The sequence below is a fragment of the Eurosta solidaginis genome, chromosome 2 (assembly GCF_040869045.1).
Source record: "Eurosta solidaginis isolate ZX-2024a chromosome 2, ASM4086904v1, whole genome shotgun sequence".
Classification (NCBI taxonomy): Eukaryota; Metazoa; Arthropoda; class Insecta; order Diptera; family Tephritidae; genus Eurosta; species Eurosta solidaginis.
In genome coordinates, this window is record NC_090320.1 from 293,795,207 (window position 1) to 293,821,769 (window position 26,563).

The 26,563-nt window shown below is 34.9% G+C and overlaps 1 protein-coding gene across 1 annotated transcript; it reads right to left on the minus strand.

Moving 5' to 3' along the window:
• Positions 1-26,171, minus strand: cutlet (chromosome transmission fidelity protein 18 homolog). The gene is made up of 14 exons (XM_067770115.1): positions 25,861-26,171; positions 24,900-25,642; positions 24,622-24,830; positions 24,006-24,361; positions 23,697-23,928; positions 23,513-23,629; positions 23,347-23,449; positions 23,134-23,276; positions 22,835-23,069; positions 7,314-7,489; positions 2,399-2,532; positions 2,040-2,284; positions 308-371; positions 1-244 (listed from the first exon to the last, which is right to left on the minus strand). The coding sequence occupies exons 1-14, from the start codon at positions 25,949-25,951 to the stop codon at positions 144-146; spliced, it is 2,949 nt and encodes a 982-aa protein (XP_067626216.1). The 5' UTR covers positions 25,952-26,171; the 3' UTR covers positions 1-143.
• Between the last annotated feature and the right edge of the window lie 392 nt (positions 26,172-26,563).

The window sequence follows — 26,563 nt, forward strand, 5'->3', positions numbered from 1 at the left end:
TGACTTTCAGTACGATTTTTTTATTAACTTAATCCATTCAAAAGTATATTTGAAAACTTAAATTGTTCATAAAGCTGCATACATACTTATATTATTTATTTACATCTATTTTACTTTAGAACATCAAATAATACATACAACAACTATAATAGTTCATTCATGTGAATATCTTTCCGAACGGCGTTGTTGAAACCCTCCTTGTAACGATACCAAATGGGACTCTTAACAATTGCGTCAGTTTTGCCTAAAACAAAAATTATTAAAACAACAAGAAAATTTTTTTAAATAATTTAAATTAGAAACTTACAATCTTCGCGACTTCCTCCAACGGTTTTATGCTGCAAGCGCCCAAAGAAATCTTTTGAAACTACCTAAAAGATAGACAACAAATAGAATTAGATAGAGATCAACAAGAGAGGGGGGCAATGTATCTATGATGTATGTATGTAAGTTGGATACTGTTTTTTTTTTGTGTATAGCTTTCTTTGCGACCGAGTTGCATTGCAACAAATATCGTACCTTTTTTGCCGGCAATAGCTTTGTCATTTAGCTCTTAAATAAAGTATATGTGCCCCAAACCGCTTACTTAATAGTTACGAAATCCTTGTAAACACTGACCACTGACAAATATTTCAGTAAAAAGCCAAAGCTTGTTAATTTTTTTTTTTTGTATTTGTACGAAAAATTTAAAAGGAACACGACGCAAATTGCAAGATAAGCTCGGCCTAAATACCGTACCATGTAAATCGCGCCCTATACTTATTTATTTTTGTACCCAAAAATAGTCTCGTACTGATGCAGAAAATCATGCTCAAATGATGCAAAGGACGATCCTTAGTTATCCCGAATCGATATCGAGAAAATCTAAATCGTTCCGAAAACAACCGTTAAATGATCCCAAAATAGTTGTGAACTGTCGAAAACAATTCCAAAATAGGTCTGAAATAATCTAACCCTGATCCCGAAAGTATTTATCTCGAAAATCATGCCGGATCCCGTGAGAAATTAGGATATTCTCCCAAGAGGCCGAAATTATCTCGAAGCGATCTGCAGATAGCTCAGAAATTATTCCGAAAGCTATTTGAAATAGTTCCGAAATTATCCTGAAAACATAAAAAAATATACAGAGACAGCTCGCAGTGGTCCCGAAATAGTTCTAATCTTGAAGTCCTCACAAAAGGGTACCTCTGTTTAGACTTCGATCTATATGACCGACTATCATTGGTCTAGATTAAATACACTCAGAGCACCTGCATATCTACCACCGCTTTTATCCGTGCCTCTACTTCTACCTGTGCTTCAACCTCTACCTCTGACTCGTAATCTACGTCTACCTCTACCTCCACTACCTGTACCTCTAAAAAGCTTTAAATTGTATACCTATATCACTTTATATGGTTACCCGGTCTACATTTTGGTCAAAATTTTCAAAAATTTAAGCTTCTAACAATAACGACTATGTAAGGCAAAAATGCATGGCGTTTCTTTATTGCCAGGAATATCACCCAGTGTGGGCGTGTAGCAGCAATTCTCATGAATATTTGCGTGTGTGGATTTTAGGAGGACCTTACGACAGTCATACCTTAGCGTGGGTATATTCTACGCCCCTTAACCCTTTCGTGTAACTTTGCAGTCATTGGAGACAAATTTCATTGTTCGTCGTTTTTATTTTCAATGAAAACTCCCTTCTTTGTATTTAATATTGTTCTCTAACATGCAATTTGAATCAAAAAGCACTTTTCATGTAATAAGCTTTTTTGCTAATTTACAAACCCACTTATCTAAGTTATTGAAAAAATTATTCATATCTTAATTCAAACATTGCATATAAATAACCAAAAGAGCGCTGAATTTATTTGACATGCAAATGTAACTAAATTTTTTCGTAACGAAGGACCTTTAGTTCGTATCTACATCAAGTCCCACCAACTACGTTAGATAGTTGTGCATACAAATTACATGCATAAATAGCGTGAGTAGTTGAATAGAATTTCCAAAGTTAAAGTAAGATAAAATGAAAAGAATTTTGTAGTTCTTACATCTTTTTTCTGATTTGCATTTCTATTATCGATTTGCTTGGCTCTTAAACGTTGCAAATGATTTGGTAGATTTTTCGCCGTTTCTTTATTACCATCAGAAGCTAAAGCAGCAGCATTGCTAGAGCTTCTTGATCTGCTACGCGTTTCAGCACCTAAACGTGGCGTTGAACGTCTTATGCGTTCTAACTCCACCTCACGTGCCACCAACTGTCGACTGAAGTAGGTTAATGTAATGCCTGGATAACCTGTGAAAAAGAGAAAGAATAAATTTAGTTAATAAATGCCTGATACATAGTTACAAAGTATTTCGTAGATATGTATGTATGTTTGATGGTTTAAACATTTTTTGTAATACTTACCGGGAAACTGACATAAGGCATCTAAATCGGGTTCCATTTGAAATACATATGAACCCTCCACTGACTTTACTTGCGTATATGTTAATCCCAGATCAGCCATTACAGCGACGGTATGAAAGAGATCGTCTCGCTCTCTGGAAAAAGCACAATATTACCAGAAATTAGGAAATATTTTAATCTTAATAACAAATTTGTATTTTATTTGAATCTGGTTGTGTGAAATTATTGGTAAACGGCTTTAAAGCAAAATAAGATAAGGATAATGTAACGAATTTAGTGCAATTCCGCTTATTTGCAACCTTCTGCTAACGTTCGAATCTTTAAACTGTTGAATAAATAGCTCCAATATTCAAAAATGTAAAATGGTCTTTATTGACTACTTTCACAAAACACTTCTACTTCTCAACAGATAGCGTGCTTAAATCAAACTGACTGCCATGCCTCAGCTGGCGCTGCTTTTATACTCTTCAGTTTCTTCGTTTGCATATTTCAAGGCGTTTCTAGAATTTACTATTTGTTTACCAGCTATAAAATTACCAGCTATAACTACAGATGCACGTTATAGCTTCTCATATGCGCTTGTATATGTGAGTGATACTTGCACAAATGAGTGCCTACTTTTGTGAGCATCTCAGATATGATATATGCATGTATTTGTGCGTTTCTCTCCGCTGCGTGTACGTACATATGTGTAGACATAATGATTAATTTGTTTACGTACATACAAGTGTGGCAGCTTGCTTTATTGTTGTTGTGACGTTATTTACTTAGTATCAGATTAGTGATGTGAGTATCACTTACTGTTACTAATATTCGTCACAATAAAATAATCCCGCTGACCGGTGGAAACGCTCCCAAGTAAAATGATCAAACCCTGCAAAAATCGCGAGTACTCCATGCATGCATGTATGGAGTACTCGCTATGGACCAAGCGAGTGCTCCAAAATTAACCACAATTCATACAAAAAATGTGGTCCAATTAACATTGCGATGCCCTAGGACTGGACCATATACTCCAGCTCCGCATTACATCAGAGTAATCCAAGGAGTACCCACAGTCCAATAAACATCGTGTAGTGATTACAATCGTTAAAAACGAGCAATGATCGGCTTACAATATGTTCGTGTAGAAATATGAGTTGGTCCATTGCTGCATTACAGTAGAGTACAATGGTAAGTACTCCAGTGGACCACATGATCCAACGATTTTTGCAGGAAATAAAAACATATACATATGTAATTAAAAATTAGAGCTTTCGAGTTTGAGCTTTTTCTTATTCTTTTATAAATGTTCAAACTGATTTTAAACTGTTTTCAATTCTTTTATAATTTTACTTTATATTAGAGCTTACGATTTCTTCTCGAACACAAGCGAGATTTTACTCGTAAATCTCGCGAGCTTCTCGACATAAATTTAATTGCTGTTTGGACAGTATTTATACACTCGTTTTCTTACTTGTGATTTTTTTTTATTATATTGCTTTCCAATGACATTTATCTCAAAACATATTTATTATACATATAATTTTGTTCACAATATTTTATTTTTTTTAACGAGACTTCGAGAACACGGTTTCTCGCGAAATTCTCGAATCTCGAATTACTCGTAATACTCGCGAGCTTCTCGGCTTTCCATTGAGTCGCTGCATTGGCAGTATTCTATACATTTCGGTGTTTTTAGTTGTGGTTTTGTGGAAATTTTCGCTTGCGCCCCAGAAAAAATCCTAAGCTCTATATAAAACAGCCAATGAATCGATTAAATTGAATGTCGAGAAGCTCGCGAGTATTACGGGTAAATCGAGATTCGAGAATCTCGCGAGAAATCTCTTCTCGAACAAGTCCGAGAAAACGTAAGCTCTGGTTTATATTTAATGTTTCTAATATTGAAAAAAATATTACAATAAAAAAAAAAAACATTAAATAAAAATATTGAGAAATAAAAAAAAACTGAGACATAACTTAATTTTTTTTTTATTCTTTTATACATTTTCAATTTGTTTGAAATCTTTCAATATACTTTCAATATCTTAACTCCCCAATTTCGAGAAAAAAAATGGTCCTTTTAAACTTATTTATTGCTTTTATTTTATGCATTTTCACGCTTTTTGGTTTTTTCCTTTTTTAATTTCTTGATATTTTGATTGTTATTTAAAGTTGAAAAGACACATGGTTTAACCAGTTTGTTATTATTTTAGAATGAAATAAATTTTTTATTTGTATTTTTTCTTGGTGCTTTTTTTATAATTTTATTTTTTAACCTGCAAAATTTTTTGTTTCTGTAGGTATTTTTAAATACTTATGTATTTGTATTGTATTTTTCTATCTCTTTTTCTTCTTCTTATGATTTTAGCGCTTTCTGTGTTTTCCCCCCAAATTTTTTCTTTTTAATTTTTTTTTGGTTTTCGGTTCCTTTTTATTTAAAACTTAAAAGATTTTTTTTGTAATTTTTTTGATTTGGCTTTTTCCTGCTCGTATTTGTTTGTTTTAAATTATAAGTTTTGTGTTTTTCTTTTACTTTTTTAGTCTTCACTTTTCAGTTATATTTGTAACTTTCTCATCCTTGACGTTATTGTTCATTAAAATGTTTATTTATTTTTTTATCTTTTCTATTATATTTTTTCGTATTACGTTGTTTTTTTTATTTCATAATTTCATTTTTCCTTTTTTCTGTTTTTAAATTTTTTTCTTAAAAAAATATTTTTATTTCAACAACTTGTGGTTTCTTGTTTTTTTTCCATAATTATTTTATTTTTGTTTCATAATTATTATTTTAAGAATTCAGTAATATACAAAGTTTTAAATACACATTTTCTTCTTGTGATTTAATTTTTTTATTCAGCTTTTTGTTCTTTTTATTGATTTATTGACGTATTCTATTTGCTGTTTGTTTCTTTCCCAATTTTACCTTATAGTTTTGTTAATTTTTTGTTTCTTTTTTATTCAAAATTGAAAAGAAAAATGTTTGTACCTTTTTGATTTTGTTTAGTTTATTTCTTGTGTTTAGTTTTTCATTTTTTTCTTTTCAGTTTTATTCTTATGGTTTATGGATTAGGTTTAAGATTTCAGTTTTATTTGTATTTTTTCTTTTTTAATTTTTCAGAAGTTTTTTGTTTTTTGAAAAATTTAAACTTTCAAATTTTTTTTTTAATTTTTGCCCGCATTTTATATTATCCTTCCCATTTTTTGCTTTAACTCTTAGGTTTTTCTGTTTTTATTGTCTATATATGGGGTATTCCATCCCATTTCGACCAATTTTGAACCCGACCCCTTTAGAATTGGCTGAAAATTTTTCTTTTTTTTTCCAGCTTACGAAAGATGTTTATCAGAAGTTTTTCAAATGTTTTCATCCAACTCAAAAAAAGTTATGAATTTAAAAAAAAAACACCGTTTTTGTTTTCAAAATGCTATAACGTTTTCAAAAATTGACCGTTTGGGATCTTTTTTTTTAATTTGTTTTTAAATTCAAAAAAATTTTTAAAGTTTTTTTTTTGTAATTTTTCAGTTTTTCGAGATTTTTCGAATTTCACCCTTTTTTCTCATAAAAAACTTCAATCAATTCTTCAATCATCCCCACTAATCCCGGAGTGGGCCGAGAATTTTTTTTCTTTATTTAATTGAAAAAAAAAAACTTTAAAATATTTTTTGTATTTTTTCCGAAAAGTACATTTAAAAACATATTTAAAAAAAAAATGATATCAAACGGTCAATTTTTGAAAAAGTTATAGCATTTTGAAAAAAACCGGAAAAAATACAAAAAAAATTTTAAAGTTTTTTTCAATTAATTTTTTTCAAATAATTTTTTTCAATTTTTCGGCCCACTCCGGGATGAGTGGGGATGATTGCAGAAATGATTGAAGTTAGTTTTTTATGAGAACAAAAAGAAAAAAAAAAAAAAGGGCGAAATTCGAAAAATCTCGAAAAACTGAAAAATTACAAAAAAAAACTTTAAACATTTTTTTTTAATTTTTTCCGAAAAGTACATTTAAAAACAAATTAAAAAAAAAAGATCCCAAACGGTCAATTTTTGAAAAAGTTATAGCATTTTGAAAACAAAAACGGTGTTTTTTTTTTAAATTCATAACTTTTTTTGAGTTGGATGAAAAAATTTGAAAAACTTCTGAAAAACGTCTTTCGTAAGCTAGAAAAAGAAGAAAAACTTTCAGCCAATTCTAAAGGGGTCGGGTTCAAAATTGGTCGAAATGGGATGGAATACCCCATATACACCTATTTGTAATATTTTAGTTTAATTTTTTAATTTTTCTTATCGCTGGTTTTATTGTTCAGCATGCAAATTTTTTTGCGAATTTTTATTAAATTTCAGAAGTTTAAATATTTGTTTTTACAGTTTCCATTTTTTCTGTTTTTTTATAACAAACAGAAATAGTTTTGTTTCAAATCTTTTTAGTAGTCTTTTAGTAATTTTTTTTCATCATAATTTTAGCTTTATAAGTTCAGTGAAATACAAAGATTTTTGGGATTCATATATAAATTTTTTAATTTTTCAGTAATTTTAATATTTTGTTTATTGATTTTTTTAAGTTTTAAGAAATATTTCTATTTCAATAGTTTTTTAACTTAGTTTTTATTTTTGTTTTTATTATTTTAACCACAAATTCTTTTATTTGTCATATATGTACATTTTTATTTGAAAAAATTAAATTTATTAGTTAAGGAAATAAATTTTTAAATTTTAAGTTATTTTTTCCTTTATTTTGTTATTAATTTTTTTCAAAAGTTTTTTTCTTGAAACATTTAAAGTTTCAAGTTTTTTCATTGTTTTACATTTTAGTTAATTCTTAAAATTAAATTTTTTTTAATCTAAGGTTTTCCTTTTTGATTGGCTATATATACCTCTATTTTTATTTTTTTCTGACAAGTGAAATATTTAAATAATTTTTTTTTACTTTCAACTCACCTTTGAGACAACAATTGCACAGCCACCGAACGGAATTGTGGTGAAAGTATTTGTTTCAATAATGGCACAGTGTCCACTAGAACAACATGACCCTGCCCCAGACCATTCATGCCAACGGTGATACCCTTGCGAAATGCTTGGAAAATATTGCTTTGTGTGGTGCTCTTTTGTCTGAACTATAAATAAAAAAGAAATGCATAAGTGAACAAAGAGAAATTCCAATATAATGAGAATAAAAAGCATAAAGTATAAAACAAAAAGAAAACAAAAATTAATAGCGCCCACAAAGTGCAATTTAAAGCAAGTTTAAAACAAAAGCAACAACCATCTAGCACATTATCTTCACATATGCGGCGAAGCGGTGGCGAGAGCAATTTCCTTAATTACCAAATACATTTTTTATTTATTTGCTTATATGACCAGTTCTTCTTCTTCGGTCACATTTAATAATGTAACAGCTTAAGTAGCCGAGTAGCTGAGTAGCCATATAGCCAACATAAAGGCGTTATTTCGTTTGCTATTAAGCGCTTTTCGTTAGACGTCACCTAAGTATGTTTACAGTTATTGCATGAATATGAAATTACTTAACTCATAAGCTTCAAACACTTTTGCATTTCTAAAGCGCTTTTGTTGACGAAAAGCTATGAAGGTAAACAAGCGCACAATCATATAGGTGAGTAGATAAAGGGTTAAATGCTTGTTGTTGCACTTATTCATTTCATTTGCCGCTTTTTTTTTATTTGTTTACAGTCTTTTAGAGCTGGATTCGATTAAATTTTTTCGATTCGGTTCTAGAAAAAAAAAATCGATTTAATCGATTAAATCGAACCAAACAAAGTTTATTTAAATTTTGCTTATTCTTTGTAACAGTGTACTTGCCCACGTACTTAACCATTTACACGATTTTTCCCGACAAATAAAGCTGGCCAGTTTCTCTCTCGTTTCGTTGCCTGTCGACAAAATTGGAAGCATCAAGGAATGCAACATGGGTCTTCACGTGATCCTTTCATCGGAGTGAGATAATTAGTATAGTTTTTAGTCGAAATGTCATACTTTTTGCGCTTTTTTGAATCTTTTATTTCAAAATGTAGGGAAACCAACCTTGGGAACATTAACCAATACACTTTCTTCTTTAATGCTTATTATTACAATATGTATAATGTTCTCGCTTCGTTTACGGCATTAGAATAGATTTATGTTCAGCGTCATATAAAAGGAAAGTATTTACTACATATGTAAGGTAACATGTTCTCAGTATACGTTTGCAGCTTTTTAATCCATGAGGTATATGAAACTTTCAATTGACAACATACGGCAATTTGTATCATGGTTTGCGTAGTTTCAGTTAAAAACTTTATGGTAGTATTTTCTTAGCTTATTGAAAATGAAAAGGGATAAGGAATTTAATGGACGAAATTTCATAAAAATTGCCACTTCTGTTTTCGTGTTTGCTGCTGTCTATGTCATAAAAAGTATTGATTTTATATATTTGTTAAAAGTGTGTTTCTTGTTGTTACTCGTTAAGGCAAAACGTACCGAGAATCCAAGCATTGTGTAAGAGATCTGAATCTTTTATCTTCGACAATCCTAAAGGGTTGCATATCTGTGGCAATCATTCTAATCAAAGCACAATCCAGCTGTTTTTTTTCGCTCATCTACAGACCGAGACCTCCTTATGTTGTAGTTATTAGGTTCAAAAAAGGATTCTATAAGAGCTGTTGATGAAGACATTTCCATCAACGTTGAAAGTGACCGCTTCAAGTGATTTAACAAATTGGTTGTATTTCCACCTGTTTTGCATGTTTTTCCGTACGATTTGCATTTCGCACAATCGCCCTGAACTTGACTAAAATACTTCCAGACAACAGATCTGCGAATCTTTGGATTACTTATAAGATTGAATTCCCCTTCAGTCACTTTCAATTGGCTTACTAGAATCTAAAACTGTGGTATTAATTTCGTACTGAACACAATATCATACCACAAAATAGATAAACACATGTTCAATATATTGCTTACCAAAAGTGCAAAGAAATTTCTTCATCTTTCTCCTTTCTCTCGAAGCCACCAACACAATAAAGCTAAATTTATAATAAAATAATTAAAAACAAATTTTTAAGTTAAACGGTTTTATTGAAAACAATACTTACATGCAGTAATAATAATACTAAAAGCTAGAAAATAATTAGGCAGGTCCTAGGTACCAGTCATCACACTCCTCATCAATCTAGGGCGTTGATCAGACAATTAAATAAAAGCGTTAGACGCGTGTAATTTCTAAAAATGTGATTAGGGTTCAGTTGGTCATATATATGACTATCAAAAGAAATTTACGCGTCCAACGCTTTTATTTAATTGTCTGATGAGGAGTGTGATGACTTGTACCTAGGACCTACATAATTATTTTGTAGCTTTTAGTATTATTATTACTTCATGTAAGTATTGTTTTCAATAAAACCGTTTAACTTAAAAATTTGTTTTTAATTTTTTTATTTTCAAGTTTTTAGTTTTTATTTAATTGCCTATTATTTCTCAATCTATTTAGTTCATTTAGTGACTCATTACTGCAAGGACTTTCCTGAAAATTTGTTACAATCTACATCCTCAATACATAATCCTTCCAAAGACTTTACTCGACTCTGCGCCACGTATGCTTGTCCCTCCTCCAACTCCAAGATATTTTGATGTCATTTCTACCGGACTGTATGTAATATTTGTTCCAAATATGAGCAAAATCGGACATCATAGGTCGCTTTCTATTCATGTATGTATTATGTGTTCCAAATATGGACCAAATCGGACCACAAATACGAGTTTTTTGAATATCGCGATCTTTGCGCCACCTAGCGGCGATTTTTTTTCATAGGCCGCTTTCTATTCTCGTATTTATTATGTGTTCCAAATATGAGCCAAATCGGACGACAAATACGATTTTTGTGAATATCTCGATACTTGCGCCACCTAACGGCGATTTTTTTCATAGGTCGTTTTCTATTCTCGTATTTATTATGTGTTCCAAATATGAGCCAAATCGGACCACAAATACGATTTTTGTGAATATCTCGATCCTTGCGCCACCTAGCGGCAATTTTTTTCTTATTATTGCATTGTCATCGGGTTCGGAACTATATTCCAAGTTTCAAGCTTGTAGCTTATGGGGAAGTTACTTAAATTTCAATTACAAAATTCGTGCCAGCCAGCCTGTCAAGTCAACCTAAATGAAACCGTTTTAAAACAAAAATTACAGAATATGTAATTCCTCAAGCATCCGTAAAGTAGATAGTGATGAAAACTTCGATTCCTAAAGAAGCGAACGATTTAAAAAAAAATTGATTCTACATACCAAAAAAAAAGATCGATTAAGAATCGAATCGGAATCCAGCTCTAGTCTTTCACGTTGAAAGGATATGATACTCTAAAAAGCTGGACTCTGAGCTTTCTTGATTTACTTTGCCTATGAGCCATGAAGTCCATTCAGTTCGTATGTATGTATATGCGTATAAATGTATAAAAGCTATTCACTCAAAACCCTTATAATAATCTCGTGATTGCATTTGGAGTGTATAATAAAAATTACTTATTTCCTGATTGTACGATTATACTTCTATAGCTTTGCAATGGCGGGCGTGTTTAACGAATAAGCGAAAAAAATGCTTGAGGTACTTTATATGTATGTATATATGCCTATGTCTGTGTATATGAAAGAAAGCTAATGTGATGACCTGCTTGAATATGACGGTATTTGATAAGGTTCAGTAAAGAGTAATGAAGTTTGCATAATTCATAGCGCAAATGAGGTTTTGTAAAAATGTAATATGTAAGACGATTTCGTTAGAAAAGAGTATAAGTCTGGGAAGTAGCGCGTACATACACCGAACGACTTAACGATACCAAACACGGGTTGGACTATTTGTTTAAGTGAATTGTTAATCAATTAAGCAGTCCGACAATGTTTGAAAAAAGTCCAGACCCAGAAATGAGCTAGTACTTTTCGAAAGATCTTTGGTTCGCTAAATTTGGTTACCGGATAAGGGTTTTCATTTGGTTCTTGTTATAGAGATATACTTACATAAAACGATTTCTGGGAATAAAATTTGTCGCCTGCGTAATTGTGGGCAATATCTCTCCGTGGCAAGGAGGGGCAAGTTTTGCAATTTAACTTGCAGGATAATTGATTGAAATTTTACTATACTCAATAATTCTAATGTTTTTCAAATCTAAAAAGCCAACAGTGTTTTAGCGAAAATGCAGGACAGGATTTTTGATTTCGTCAGCGATAATTTTGAAACCGGAAGGGCAATTTAGTAATTTTGTGAATTAAATTTGACATAAAAACGGCGGCTGCCGTGATGTGGTAGTAGGGTGCTCCGCTTACTACACCGAAGATCCTGGGTTCAATCAACATTAAAAATTTAGAAACAAGTTTTTTTCATTTAGAAAAAAGTGGGGGTCGCACCTCGGCAGTGATTTGGCAAACACTCCGAGTGTATCTCTACCATCAAAAGCCCGCCAATTTGGCATAGCTCTGTAAGAGTACTAACACTTTCCACTCTTTAGCGAGGTTTTTTTATATTTTATCAAAATGTCAAAAACGTAGTTTCAAAAAAACTGTAGGTTGGGTCCTTAATTTGAAAGCAACTAATTCCTTTTCAGTCTTGAAATGCCTAATAATTAACTTTTAGTTGAATACGTAACAGACATTGCTGCAGTCATTACAGCCCGATACACAGAAGAAGCACGCATAAAGCTCAATATAGTCATGATACGCACAAAGGAGTGGATAGATTCGCACAGGCTACAGTTAGCAGAAAAAACAGAGTGAATATCCCGCTTAAAGTTATCTTTAAAGCCTTCTCCGAAATTATCTATGTATAACATCAAAGAAGGAAAGATTAGATTCCCGACGAACATATTGGGCTGAAATTCAGTATGCCTCATCTAAACAGGTATCGTTGCTAGGCAGGCTGATGGCAAACATCGGAGGACCAACAGAAAGCAAAAGGAAGCTGCTGCTGGACATCACACTAGTGAGCAAACACATTACATTGTAAGCTTCGAAGAACGGCACAGCGAACATCAGCTTTGAGAGTAGTCTCCGCGTATTGCACTGTATTAGGACCAGCCGAACAATGGATAAGAGGAACAATCCAACTCGGCCAATTAGCGCTGAAAAGGAGATTATAGGAAACAAAAAAAGCTGACGGAGCAATAGCGCAAGAGTCTTTGGCAAAAAGAGGAGGGAAGAACAAATTTTTTCCGGAAACGGGTACTTTAAAATATGTAAAAAAAATAATGCCGAAGATCATGAGTGCGTTTATGCCGATGCAGACGAGGACGACGCTGAATCCACCCAAGGGAGTTAGGTGGTTTAGAATATACCCACGGCAAGTATGCCTGTCGTAAGAGGCGACTAAAATACCAAATTGATTCAAGGGGTTGTGTAGCACAACCCTTTCAAGGGTTTGCCAGCGCAATTTATAGCTTCTCCAACCCAATTGTCAACCTCACCTACCCGTGGCGAATCCTTTTTCTTTTAGCAGCCGAGTCTATGGCGACTCCAAGTTCCTCATGGATCTAGGGGGTGGGAGGGCGGTATGGAGTAGAAGGTATCATGTGGTCGTTCTGAGATGGTCGAGCTAGTACCTTAACCCTAGTTCGGCCGACGATTTTTATACTCAGCGTGCTTTGCACACAGCGTATATTAACTTTGATTGGATAACGGTTGGTTGTACAGGTATAAAGGAATCGAGATAGATATAGACTTCCATATACCAAATTCATCAGTATCGAAAAAAAATTGATTGAGCCATGTCCGTTCGTCCGTCCGTTAGCACGATAACTTGAGTAAATATCGAGATATCTTCACCAAATTTGGTACACTAGCTTATCTGGACCCAGAACAGATTGGTATTGAAAATGAGCGAAATCGGAAGACAACCACGCCCACTTTATATATATATATATGAAATTTTGGAAAACACAAAAAACCCAATAATTTAGTAAATAATACACCTAGAATATTGAAATTTGACATGTGGACTGATATTGAGACTCTTGATAAAAAATTGGAAAACTGTTTTTAAATGGGCGTGGCAACGCCCACTTGTGATTAAATCAATTTTACAAATATTATTAATCATAAATCAAAAATCGTCTAACCTATGGTAACAAAATTCGGCAGAGACGTTGCCTTTACTATAAGGAATGCTTTGAAGAAAAATTTACGAAATCGGTTAAGGACCACGCCCACTTTTATATAAAAGATTTTTAAAAGGGTCGTGGACGGATAAAATAAGCTATATCTTTGCAAAAAAAAGCTTTATATTAATGGTATTTCATTTCCCCAAGTGGAAAACTTCAAATTTCAAAAATGGGCCATAACTCGAAGAAAAATTAACGGATCGTAATAAAATTGGGTACACAAATTTTCCCATATCAGAAAATATTTCTAGTAAAAATGGACGGGATCGGTTAAAGACCACGCACAATTTTATATAAAAGAAGTTTAAAAGGGTCGTAGACTAGAAAAATAAGCTATAACTTAGCAAAAAATAGTTTTGAATCAATGATATTTCACTTATCAGGTTTCACTGTAAGAAGAAAAAGGGGAAACATTTTTTTTTTAAACGGTCGGTGCCACGTGTTATGTAGAAAAGTAATTTATCTGAAATAAAATGTACAATTGAAGTTCACGCTGAGTATATAATGTTCGGTTGTACCCGAACTTAGACACCTTTACTTGTTACACCTATTTTTGGCCGACGCAGTCACCCCGGTGACTGCCAGAAAAAGGTTAAAAGTGTTCAACCCGTTATGTCTATGACTAAAATTATAAAACCATATTTTGTATTTTTTCTACTTAAAATTCATAAAGTTAAGAGGTTACGGAAAATGAGTTCAAAAAATTTATTAAAAATGTGTTTTTTTTTCTGAGGGGAGAATATGAAAAAGTCACCCTGGTGACTCGTCCCCCGAACTAGGGTTAATGGTGCTTGTTACCGGAACGCGCTGGATCTGCATCCGGCAAAGAACCATCAACATCGGTCACACTCCCCAAAAACCTCCGGGGAGTGTACTTATTGCTACAACAACAGGACGATGCTGAACACACTTTCATCAAATGGTCGCGATGGAGCCAGAACCGACAAATTCTAGAGAAAAAATGGCTGTCTTTAGTTAAGGACAAATACGGTAAAAATGCATACCAACCACGGAATGCCCAAAACTTTTTTAAGGTAGGGTTGTCACTTATCCTTACTTTTATATAGGGTCAAGTATAATCACGCTGAGCTAAGCACGGCCACCCTAATACTATTGTTTAGACAGCAAGCCTTACGACTGACGTCATAGATATCAGCGGATTTCGTTTTGTTTGTTGTTTTTCTGCACACGTGTTTACACTTCAATATTAATTATAAAGAAAAATTCATTTATATAAATTTATAATATAAAATAAATAAAACTAATAAATGCCAGACAACCCTGCAAAAATTGTTGGATTACGTGTTCCATTTTCTTCATGTTGGAGTACTCTAACAATACTCCTTTGCAAAGCGTTTGCGGACCACCATCAGCCGATCATTGCTCGAACAGAGTTGCCAAAAGTAAAATATTGCATACAAATAAATGATAATAAAATTTTACTATGGCAACTCTGAGAAAATGCAACCGCGCACTGGTTTTATGTATACATACTGTAGTATAGAGAAATATAAGTTTCTATATTCACGCAAATGCTAAATAACATAAGAATATTCGTAGTAAAAAATATAAAAGTTGTATTGCCCCTCTTCATTTACTTTCATTTAAATTAAATTCACTCCGATAATTCTTTCCGGCACAATTCCTCTTTAGTACTTTGGCATATGATCCTCTGTGGGTGCTCCATAGAGTACTACAGTGAAATTACTTTGGAAAGTACTCTCACGTATGTACTCTATGGAATACTCACAAACAAAGCGAGAGTGGGATCACCTACTCCTCTGCTAGGACATCGCAATGTTATTTGGAATACTCCTATACTCCCAAAGGAGTATTCTTTACATTATTTATGGAGTACTCGCGTTTTTTGAAGGGAAATCAAATTTAAGCTGACTTGCAGAACAATTGGCCAGTTCGTGGATTAAAAATGAAAATGGCACCGTTAATGGGTTTCGTAGTTAAATTGCCTTCAAACGTTTTGTGTATGGTAACGCGATATACATTGGTGTCGTCTACGAACCAAATTATTTGATTTGAAACAAGTTCGCCATAATTTTGGGAACTCAGATACGGTTCCGTCGGTTCAGATGAACGGTAACCCTGTTAGCATATCTTGACTGAAAGTGAAGCGGGCAAAGCCGGACTGGTTTCTTTTTTTTTTTCAAATGCATTTTAGCCTGTAAACGGACACTGAATATCAGAAAATTTTTTCGAAAATTCACAGAAAAAAATTGCGTAGAAATTTAGTTGTTCCAACTTTTTCGTTATTTCATCGAAATCTCATCAGCATTGTTTTAGGATATGATAACATAAGCCGTCGTCATCCAGTGAGTTTCACACCTCCGGATCACGCTCAATTCTCACGGGACTGCTCTGGATCAGTGAGAGACTTGAGAAGCAGATATTTTCGCACACGTGAAATTTGATAGGCAGATTTCGCCGCTGTTTTTCATTTAACTCATACGGCGAAAGGCTAAGCAGCGACATCTATTTTTGAAAAAGTAGGTTTTTGAAAGGCAGCGTTGCCAAACTAAAAAGAAGTAATTGACAAATTATCTGGCTCAAATCGTTGTTGTTGCATTTACATGCAAAATTATTTATCTGGCTCAGGATCGTTGCCACCGGATGATGGCTATTATGTCACTGACTCGTTAAAAAAAAATTCAAATACTTCCGACTCTCTTCAAAAAATAACTGAGTTCTGGAAAATTCGGATGTTCTGATTTTGAAGAAGTCAGCTCAAAGACTTGTATCAAACGGTTGGCCATAAAAAACAAATTTTTCCTCTAATATCAATAACAAAAACCATTGTATAAAGCAATATGAGCAAAGCTCGCTAATTAAATACATATAAAAAATTATGTTTACACCAAGAAATTTATTTGCCAATAATTTGCTTGTAGTGGATTTTTGTTAATGAAATAAAGCACGACATTAGATCACTTTTTATATTATAAATACCTTCTTTCTTATCTTAAATTTTATTAATAATAATATTCACAATAGCTTATTACGTATCTAAAATTTGTTCTACAACTTTATAATTAAGCACATCGCACGTTTTATCGTAAACAAATTTAAATCAAAATTTTCATATTTTCAGATTTTATGATACCACCAAATAGCCTGTGAGATTATGCTCAGAGATGTAGATACTCCAAGGGATAAAAATGACCGACACTGCTGTCTTTGAATCAAAATTTTTTTATATACAAGATATATCAACAAATTACATCTATTTACCGTAAAACATGCGATATTTTAATTATAATTTTTTTCAACTTCAACTTTCAACTTCAACTTCAACTTTCTCGTTGCACTTGCTTATATCTGCTCAATGCTGCTTTCTTCTGCATGCACAATCTTGACATAATATCCAAAATATCTGTCATCATGCCCATACTACTTTTATGTTGAGCATTTGTCATTTGCTGCACTTCTTGTTTTAGAAATTTCAACATGTCCAAACAATTTTCCACTTGCATCATGCTACTTGTCAACTCAACGAATCTATGCTCGGATATCCAATGAACCAAAGGTTGAAAATCTGTGTCGTGTAAAGCATTTTCATTATCCTTTTCTATTCTGCTAGACATATCAGTCTTAATGTTTCGCGTATAGCCAACGCAAAAAAAAATTATAAAAACAGGATTTCACTTTTATACGCGTCAGGCAGGTAAAACTTAATTTTTGAAATCGCTGCCGCTGCGATCTAACTATTAAATGCTTAGGATAATGATAACACATTTTTAAGGACAGATAAATATTTGCGATAATATTTACCTACACAAGGGTTATTTACGAACATTGTGGATTTGTATTATAATTTTTGAATCGCAAGCCATCCCAAAATTTTCATTTAAGCGCAAAAGAATTTAAGAATTTGGCTGAGTTGTTTCATTACCCTGGACTAACAAGAGTTCGCTAAACTTACGAGTAGTGGTGGTCGTGGAATGGCTTAAAATAATATTCGATGGGTGCATAAGACTGAATCATGTACCGCACTCTTGGAGAACTGCTCGTGTAGCTTTCCTACCAAAGGCGGGGAAGATCGGTCACGTGTATCCCAAACACTATAGACCCTTTAGCTTAATATCATTTCTGCTCAAAACCTTTGAGGCTGATTGATATATGTGTACATAAAGTCCAACGTGGATGAAAAGCTGCTCTCCACAACACAACATGCGTACACCAGTCGGTAGACACCGCATTGCATAGGGTGGTAATAAGCATATAAGGAATACGCTCTAGGAGTCTTCTTAGGCATTGCCGGGGCTTTCAATAATGTTTCTAAATGGGCGATTATGGATGATCTTAATTACATTAAAGTACATCCAGCCTTAACCAGATGGATCGGCTGCATGTTAAATTGCAGGAAGATTACATCACAATGGGGATTGTACGAGGCCACGAAATCAGTGGACAGGGGAACGCCGTAGGGAGGGGTGGTATCACCTCCGCTGTGGACGCTGGTCATCAACCAACTGCTCAGGCGATTCGATGAGGGACCCGTAAAACTTACGGCTTACGCGGACGATGCAATTGTCATAAGTTGAAAGTGCCTTCCAACGATTAGCTCTTTGATGGATCGGGCGGTTCGGGATATTCATACCTGGGCATCAAATGTCGGATTGAAAGTCAACGCGGATAAGACGGATATGGTCTTGTTTACAAAGAGGTACAAGGCCCCAAATTGGATTAGGCCTAAGTTAGGAGGAGTGATCCTACAGGAGAAACCTTGCACAAAATATCTAGGAATCATCCTAGACAGTACGCTGTCATGGAGGCTCAACGTGGAGGAGAGGGCGAACAAGGCTTCAACGGCACTTTATGCATGTAAAAGAATGCTTGTACGTGGGCCTTATCGCCCTTTCTTTCTCATTTGGTTTTTACAGCGATTGTAAGCCCTATTCTATACTATGGAGTTCTTGTTTGGTAGAAAGCCACACAAAAAACAACATACATACCTCAAAAAATTAAAGGGGGTATGCAGACTAGCAATGCTTAGCATTACGGAAACCTTGAAAACAACCCCGACAGCTGCACTGTATACCATTAGCGTTAACAACTGCAACCAGGCTCGGTGCCTCGGGGCAGCTTGAGCGCTGACCATACGGCCATAGTAGAATAGCGTCATCAATCACAAGACGAACAGACTACCTGATTCCCTACAATAGAGGTGGACGGTTGGCGCAAGGGTGCTAAAATGGCGAACGAGGCGATACATGGTGATAGATGGTTCCAAAGTAGTCGAAGGGGTAGGGTATGCGGAATACTGTGCTGATCAGGAAATAAACAGATCCTACAGGCTGCCGGATTACTGTAGCGTTTTCCAAGCGAAAATAGTAGCCGTAACCAAAGCAGTAGAAACCCTGGAAGAAAATAGCCCAAGCTGCAATCGTGTTAACTTTTATATTGACAATCAAGCAGCAATTAAGGCAATAATCTCGCATAGCACAGCATCTAAATACGTGTTAGAGTGTAAGCAGTACCTGGAGAGAATCGAGACAGAGAGAAGCATACATCTATATTGGGTCCCAGGGCATATGGGAATAGATGGGAATGAAAAAGCGGATGAACTAGCTAAAAAGGGCTCGGTAGACGTCCCAATTAGACTGGGCGAAATTAAGCGAAGGCGAGAGGTGCACATGATCGACCAAGCACGAAAGGCGTGGGTTCAAGCGCGGGTTGTAAAGTGTCGAAGATTATGTGTAGGTCTTACAACCTTAGACTAACACAGTTGCTTCTATCATTAAAAAGAGAGGACTGTAGACTCATGACGGGTATTCTGACTGGACACTGTCTTCTGGCGTCACATGCCTTTAAATTAGGCTTGGTCAGTGATAGCAGATGTAGGAAGTGCGGGTTGGAGGAGGAAACGATCGAGCACGTTCTGTGCTCGTGCCCTGCACTTGCCTGGCTAAGACTCCAGCTATTAGGAGTGATACAGCTGTCAGATCTAGAAGCAACATGTGGCTTAAGTCCTAGGAAGCTTCTAGTATTTGCCAAGAGGACGGAGTTATTTTATAACATAGGTCCTCTTTTTCAAAAATAGATGTCGATGATTGGCCTTTAGCCAAGTTAAATAAAACACCACAGGGACATCTGCTATCACAAATGATTTGTGCAAAAAAGTACGACCTCTGCTTTCCAGGTCTCCCAATTATTCAGAGCATTCCCGTGAGAATTGAGCATGATACGGAATTAGAAAGCTCACTGGATGACGGCTACTATCAATGCAAGTTGTCGAGATTTTAACCAACAAAATTTCGCTTACGATAACTATTAGAGCTTACAATTTCTTCTCGAACACAAGCGAGATTTTCGAGACCCGAGAAATCGAGAACTCAACTTCTCGCCAGATTCTCGTGTCTCGAAGTCCTCGTGAATCTCGCGAGCTTCTCGACATTCTTATTTAATCGCTGTATAGACAGTATTTATGCAAGTGGTTTTTTTTTTTTTTTACTTGTGACTTTTTTGTTGATTATGTTGCTTCAATGACATTTAACTCAAAACATATTTATTATACATATAATTTTGTTGACAATATTTTATTTTTCAAGGAGACATCAAGAACATGGCTTCTGGCGAGATTCTCGAATCTCGAATTACTCGTAAGGCTCCCGAGATTCTTGACATTCAATTCAGTCGCTGCATTGGCAATATTCTATACATTTCGGGGTTTTTTACTTGTGGTTTTGCGGACATTTTGGCTTGTGCTCCAGAAGAAATCGAAAGCTCTATATAAAATCAATGAATCGATTAAGTTGATTTTCGAGAATCTCGCAAGCCTTGCGAGTAATTCGAGATTCGAGAATCTCGCAAGCCTTACGAGTAATTCGAGATTCGAGAATCTCGCGAGCCTTACGAGTAATTCGAGATTCGAGAATCTCGCGAGAAGGCGAGAAATCTCTTCTCGAACATTTTCGAGAAATCGTAAGCTCTAATAACTATTGAGTCTAAATGGCAAAAAAATAGGCATAACAACCGTGCATGCACAGGCAGTGGGGTCAGGAACTTCAGCTTAGATAAAATAAAATGATAGAGCTATTTCATGTTTTGTCTGAAATTGGTTAGTATTAGGAACATTACTTCACGTGGCAATTTTTCGGTATTACATATGGATTTTCTTGGGGATTCATTGATGATCGTTTCAGAATGATGTCTGAGCCCTAAACCAATCAGCTGAGGTTAATTTTGGGATAGTTTCGTGGGATTTTTCAAACCTATTTCGGAATCGCGTGAGGAACCATGTGGTTAATATTTTAGGGCCATTTTGGTATAATTTGTGGACTATTTGAGAAGAACATCATCGGCCTTTTATTAACGAGTGATCGGCTTGTTATAGACGAGCTATCGGGTTGTTATAGGTAATTTAGATTTTTAAACGGTTTTATTTAGGTTGACTTAACAGACTGCATGGCCGTTGTGAACGAATTTTTTAATTAAAATTTAAGTAACTTCCCCATAAGCTACAAGCTTGAAACTTGGAATATAGTTCAGAAGGCAATGACAATGCAATAATAAGAAAAAAATCGCCGCTAGGTGGCGCAAGGATCGAGATATTCAAAAAAATCATATTTGTGGTCCGATTTGGCACATATTTGGAACACATAATACATACATGAATAGAAAGCGACCTATGATGTCCGATTTGGCTCATATTTGGAACAAATATTACATACAGTCCGGTAGAATTGACATCAAAATATTATGGAGTTGGAGGAGGGACAAGCATACGTGGCGCAGGGTCGAGTAAAGTTTTTGGAAGGATTATGTATTGAGGACTTAGATTGTAACAAATTGTCAGTAAAGAGTCCTTGTAATAATGAGTCACCAAATGAACTAAATAGAATGAGAAATAATGGACAATTAAATAAAGACTAAAAACTTGAAAATAAAATAATTTTAAAAAAAATGTTTAAGTTAAACGGTTTTATTGAAAACAATACTTACATGAAATAATAATAATACTAAAAGCTAGAAAATAATTAGGTAGGTCCTAGGTACTAGTCATCACACTCCTCAACAATCTAGGGCGTTGATCACACAATTAAACAAAAGCGTTGGACGCATCAAATTTCTATTGATACTCATATATAAGACCAACTGAACCTTAATCAGGTTATGCTACTACGCCTCACACTTTTAGAAATTTCACGTGACCAACGCTTTTATTTAATTGTCTGATCAACGCCCTAGATTGGTGAAGAGTGTGATGACTAGTACCTAGGACCTACCTAATTATTTTCTAGCTTTTAGTATTATTATTACTTCATGTAAGTATTGTTTGCAATAAAACCGTTTAACTTAAACAAATTTTTTTAATTATTATTATTATTATATTATATATTATTATTTATTATTATCAACAAGTTATGGGATTATCTTTAATTTCTAACGAGTTATCGGGTTGTTATCGATAACAAAAATTATCGACAATATATAAAATCAACTGTATCGACTCGTACCTCGTGTTCCAATGGTACATGAACCAGATACGGATAGAGAGTTAACATGCAAATGCAACAACAATGTGATCCATATGGATCACACCTCTCAGCTATATTTCGAGACGGAAAAAAAGTTCATCGGTTTATAATCGAAGTATTATCGAAATGTAATTGATAACAATAGAAAGGCTTGCGCCATCGGGTTGTTTATCGGTTTGTTATCTATCCTCCTGTTCCAATGGTACATGAATCAGATACGAATAGAGATTTAACATGCAAATGCAACAACAATGTGATCCATATGGTTCACGAGGATACATAACAAACCGATTGCATATTTCAAGGTGAAAGTTTTCTTTAATAACTCCTCCAAGCCTTTACGCAGCTTTCAGCAAATATTTCTCTAGTGCATTTTACATCTAAGCAAAAAAGCTATTCTCCCAGCTTTTCGAAGTTCCCCACCAGGATATTGACTTTCAAAGCTGGTTCTAATCTAACCAACTTGGCCTGTGGGTGTTTATGGAAAAATCCGAAATTATTTCGGGATCATTTCAGAACCTATCTCAAAGCCTTTATGTGACGCACACACAAGTGTCATTGTATTGTATTTGTGTTAGGGGAGATAGTGACGAGCTGAATATTAATGCAGTTCATTACGGTGCTAGCTCGACTATCGTAGAAACGACTACATTATAAATAAATAAATAAATTCGATCCGAAGAAATCATAAAAACTTTCAAATCAATAAACCTCGTATAAGAAAATGATCGGCAAGGTCAATTAAGTTTAAGTATTTGCCCCATTCGTATTCATGTTCGGCACCCCTACTCTGATATAAAGGTTGCTAGTAAAATTCTATTTACTCACCTCGAAACCTTTAGTCGGAAAATTTATTTTCGGCCAGGCAAGTGTGGCAAACAATAAATGCCATGCCGCAAACCCGTATTGCAAATATGGATAAACGGTATAATTCTGCAAATGATTAATTTGATGTTGCACTGCATCCGTAAAACTAAACCACTTTGTGGCCTCAACAACTGCATTCAAATTGGGATCAGGCATTTTCTGATGTAAATAATTTTCAAAAACACCCTGCGTCAGGCTGTAATGTAAAGTTTAATTGTTAAATACTATGCGAGATGCTACGATTTAGCTGTCGTAATTACCGTTCGTAATCCCCACCACGATGCACTACATCGAGAACATTGCGTACACGCGTAGTGGTGGACATATCACTCATGGTGATTTCAATTTCCTCCGAATTCTCGCTGTGTTTAGATTTTTCTAGCTGCTTACGTGGACGTTGTATCTAAATGATATCAATGTTGAAAGAGTGTTTTTTTCAATTATTCAATAATTTAAATCACGTTCTACTTTACCCTAAAAACTGCGCCCCATACATCGAACAAGCCTTGTTGACGATCCTTTTGACCCAAACTAGTGTTGAGCACGTCTTGTAAAGTTAATGCTTTTTTCTGTGCGCTGTAAATAAATAGTTTATGCATAATTGGACAGTTAAAACGCAGAAGGGTCTAGAGGTATTACTTGAAAAACTGCAATGTCGATATACAGCAACGCACATCGTTGCCTGACTTTTCCGACATAGCATACAATGCACTAAAATCAGTCTTCAGCCGCTCCCTTTGTGCAATTTGAAGTAGACTGTAAGTAGAAATTATTAAACTTTGCCGATTTCCTGTTCCATTTTATCATTTACTCATATACTCACCGCTCGGTCAGACGCGTCGACTCGATAGGAGGAAATGTTACAACAAATGCAATCTGCCGCAACGGTCTTAAAGCGGGTTCATAAATATCATTGCATATACAAATGATTGGACGCTTCAAAATGTTACGTCCCGCTTTGTTTTTACCCTTAGTTTTGACTTTGCTCACCACATTATCGCTAACAAATCTAACAAGAAATTCAATCGATTGACGTGGTGCACCATCAATTTCATCTGCGAACATTTTCATTTAATTTCGTTACAAAAGAAAGTTAGAGTTGAAATTTTAGATTGCGTTTCACAATACATACCAAGTACAATGCAATTTGGTCTGCGATCTTCATTCAGCACAGATGACATTTGGGTACCATTTTCTAATGCTTGCTTGAATGCCTCAGGGCAACGATCGTCAGATGCATTTATTTCTCTCACCGCATAACCAGCATGCCGTGCAATGGTGTGTGCAAGCGTTGTTTTGCCCAAGCCAGGTGGGCCACAGAGTAGGGCAACTTTTTGCATAGGACGTCCATGATCATCTAGATTTGTATCTAGCATTTGAAACTTTTTTTTACGCCAGCCGCCGCTTGACTCAAATTTTCCAGTGCGTTTATTAAATGTATTCAAATTATGGGAGTTTGCGTTGTTTTCATCTTTCTTTTTGAATTCCCTACAAAAAAATGATAACAATGTGCATGAGTTGATGGCTGTTGTGGTTTGAAGAAGCAAGTAATCATGTTGGGCCTTTTCGATCGTTCCAGGGGAAACTGCGGACCAACTGTTACATGACGATTAAAACTAAAGACTAAGGACGGGTCGTTTGTCTGATTTATCGTTCGCAGTAAAGAATGGTGCTCTAAATATTTTAGCTAACATGAGTTAGATACAGACCAACAACAAACGTGTTTAGTATTCTCCCTATCCACCTACCTATTAAACACAACTTTATCCCACATTTTAAGCCAATACAATAAACTTCGATTGGTCGCCTCATCGGATAAAAGATCAATGTATTTACGAGGCTTATACTTTTCAACCCAAAGCGTTTCCTCGCGATTTGACTCTCTATTCGCTGCTGAGGTTTGAGGTTGTTGAACTGCACACTGTTGTTGCGATGGTGTAGCCGCACGTTTTAGTATCTAGAAAATAATATAGATATAAGATTTTATTATGTTACACCAACTTGGTAAATGTTTCATTTTACATACAATATCATTGGCCTCAGCCCATATGCGTTGTTTATTTTCGCCAAGTAGGCCATCATATTGCGGCAAAGCATGCACATCATCCAGTGCACGCGTTTCATAATCTTCCGAATGAAAGCGCACAAAGATACGCTCATGATCACCTCTTTGCAGCACTTGAAATGGCCATTGTGGCACAGTGTATGATAAATTGCGCATTTTAAATTCATGTAATGCTCTTAAACGTGAAAGATCATCTTTTCGTACAGCTTTATTACATTGCTGCAGCCGCCGTCTTGTTTCTAAGATCTTTTCAATCATTTCCAAATCACGTTCTTCTTCGGTGCGCGCTTTCTTTGCAACCGGATCTTCGAATGTTTCATTTTCATATAAATCATCTATATCGCCGAAAAGATCACGTTCCAAGCGCCGTTTGTTGCGTACACCTATTACCTGCAACTCTACAGCTGGTTCATTAAATTCTTCTAAAATTTCCTCGCATTCCGGTAATGGCGTTAAATCAACTATTTCCTCTATTGGCGCCAACTCCGCGGGTCGTTGTTTATTTGTAGCAAGTGGTGTTGAGGAAATTCGTTGATGTGGTGCTTTAGGTGTACCAAAAAGTCGTCGGTTAACGACACCACCCAAATTGCTTTGGATAGTAGCATTGGAGATTTGGGAAAAGTGTGGTGAATCTACAGTGTCAATTTTATTCAGCGATTGTATGGAATTGTTTGAGTTAATTGTTGTAGATGGACCGAAGAGATCTAAAAGGGAAGTTTTGTTTGTTTATATATATATATATATATATTTTTTTTTTTTTTTATAGATTTTTGCACATGACATGATTTATTCGAGCATAAACTCATGATCCTAAAGAAGAAAATAACAACCAGCCGGATCATTGGCTACCGTTCAGTTAAACCCTTCAGGCAGACGCGTCCCCCATATAAGCATGCACAGAGTTCCCCAAACGCTTGCTTACCATTATTACCAGGCGGTAGCTCATTCAGCATTTCCAGTTCCTCTTGATAACGAAGCTCGAATTCTTCTTCTTCATCAGGATATTGATCCATTTTGCTGTCTGTGGCCAGTACAGGTTATAATATAAGTTAAATGAAATAATTTTTTGCAATCAAGGCAATTTGAAAGCAAACCAAATTAGTTGTGCTCCTACCGCAGCTGTCGATTGAACTTTATTTAAACGGCAATAACCCTCCTAGAACGCCGTTTTTGTTTTTACAAAATTGCAAAATTTTATAAACAGAAAACAATACAGCTGTTGATTTGGCGCCAAAATAAACGTCTACGGAAATTTTACTTTAAGGCTTATGGTTTAAGCAGACACAATCTGTCACTGTCGCGCCGCGACATTATATATGATACCACGACGCGCGCTATTATCACGGACAACACGTACTCGTCAAATGAGACACGTAATGATCATCATAATAATCATCATCATCATATATATTATTTCTAATTGCTGTTTTTATGTACGGGCCCCTTTTTCGCCCTTATTTGAAATCCAAATCTATAAATAAAGTTTTATTTGTGAAGATGGAGCTATTAGCGAGCTTTGGGCAATATTGGTCGTAGTGCTTTTGTTTAGCTATATTTTATTTAAATTATTTGTTAAAAATAAGCAATTGTAAACACACGAACAAATATATTTGTACTATGACACT

What these genes read in the sequence shown, in the direction of transcription:
- cutlet (XM_067770115.1), bottom strand. Translation starts at nt 25,951, where the DNA reads ATGGATCAATATCCTGATGAAGAAGAAGAATTCGAGCTTCGTTATCAA. An exon ending in GCTACCGCCTGGTAATAATG is followed by an intron (nt 25,643 to 25,860) that starts GTAAGCAAGCGT and finishes CTTCCCTTTTAG; the next exon opens with ATCTCTTCGGTCCATCTACA. An exon ending in CGTGGTGGGGATTACGAACG is followed by an intron (nt 23,070 to 23,133) that starts GTAATTACGACA and finishes TTTACATTACAG; the next exon opens with CCTGACGCAGGGTGTTTTTG.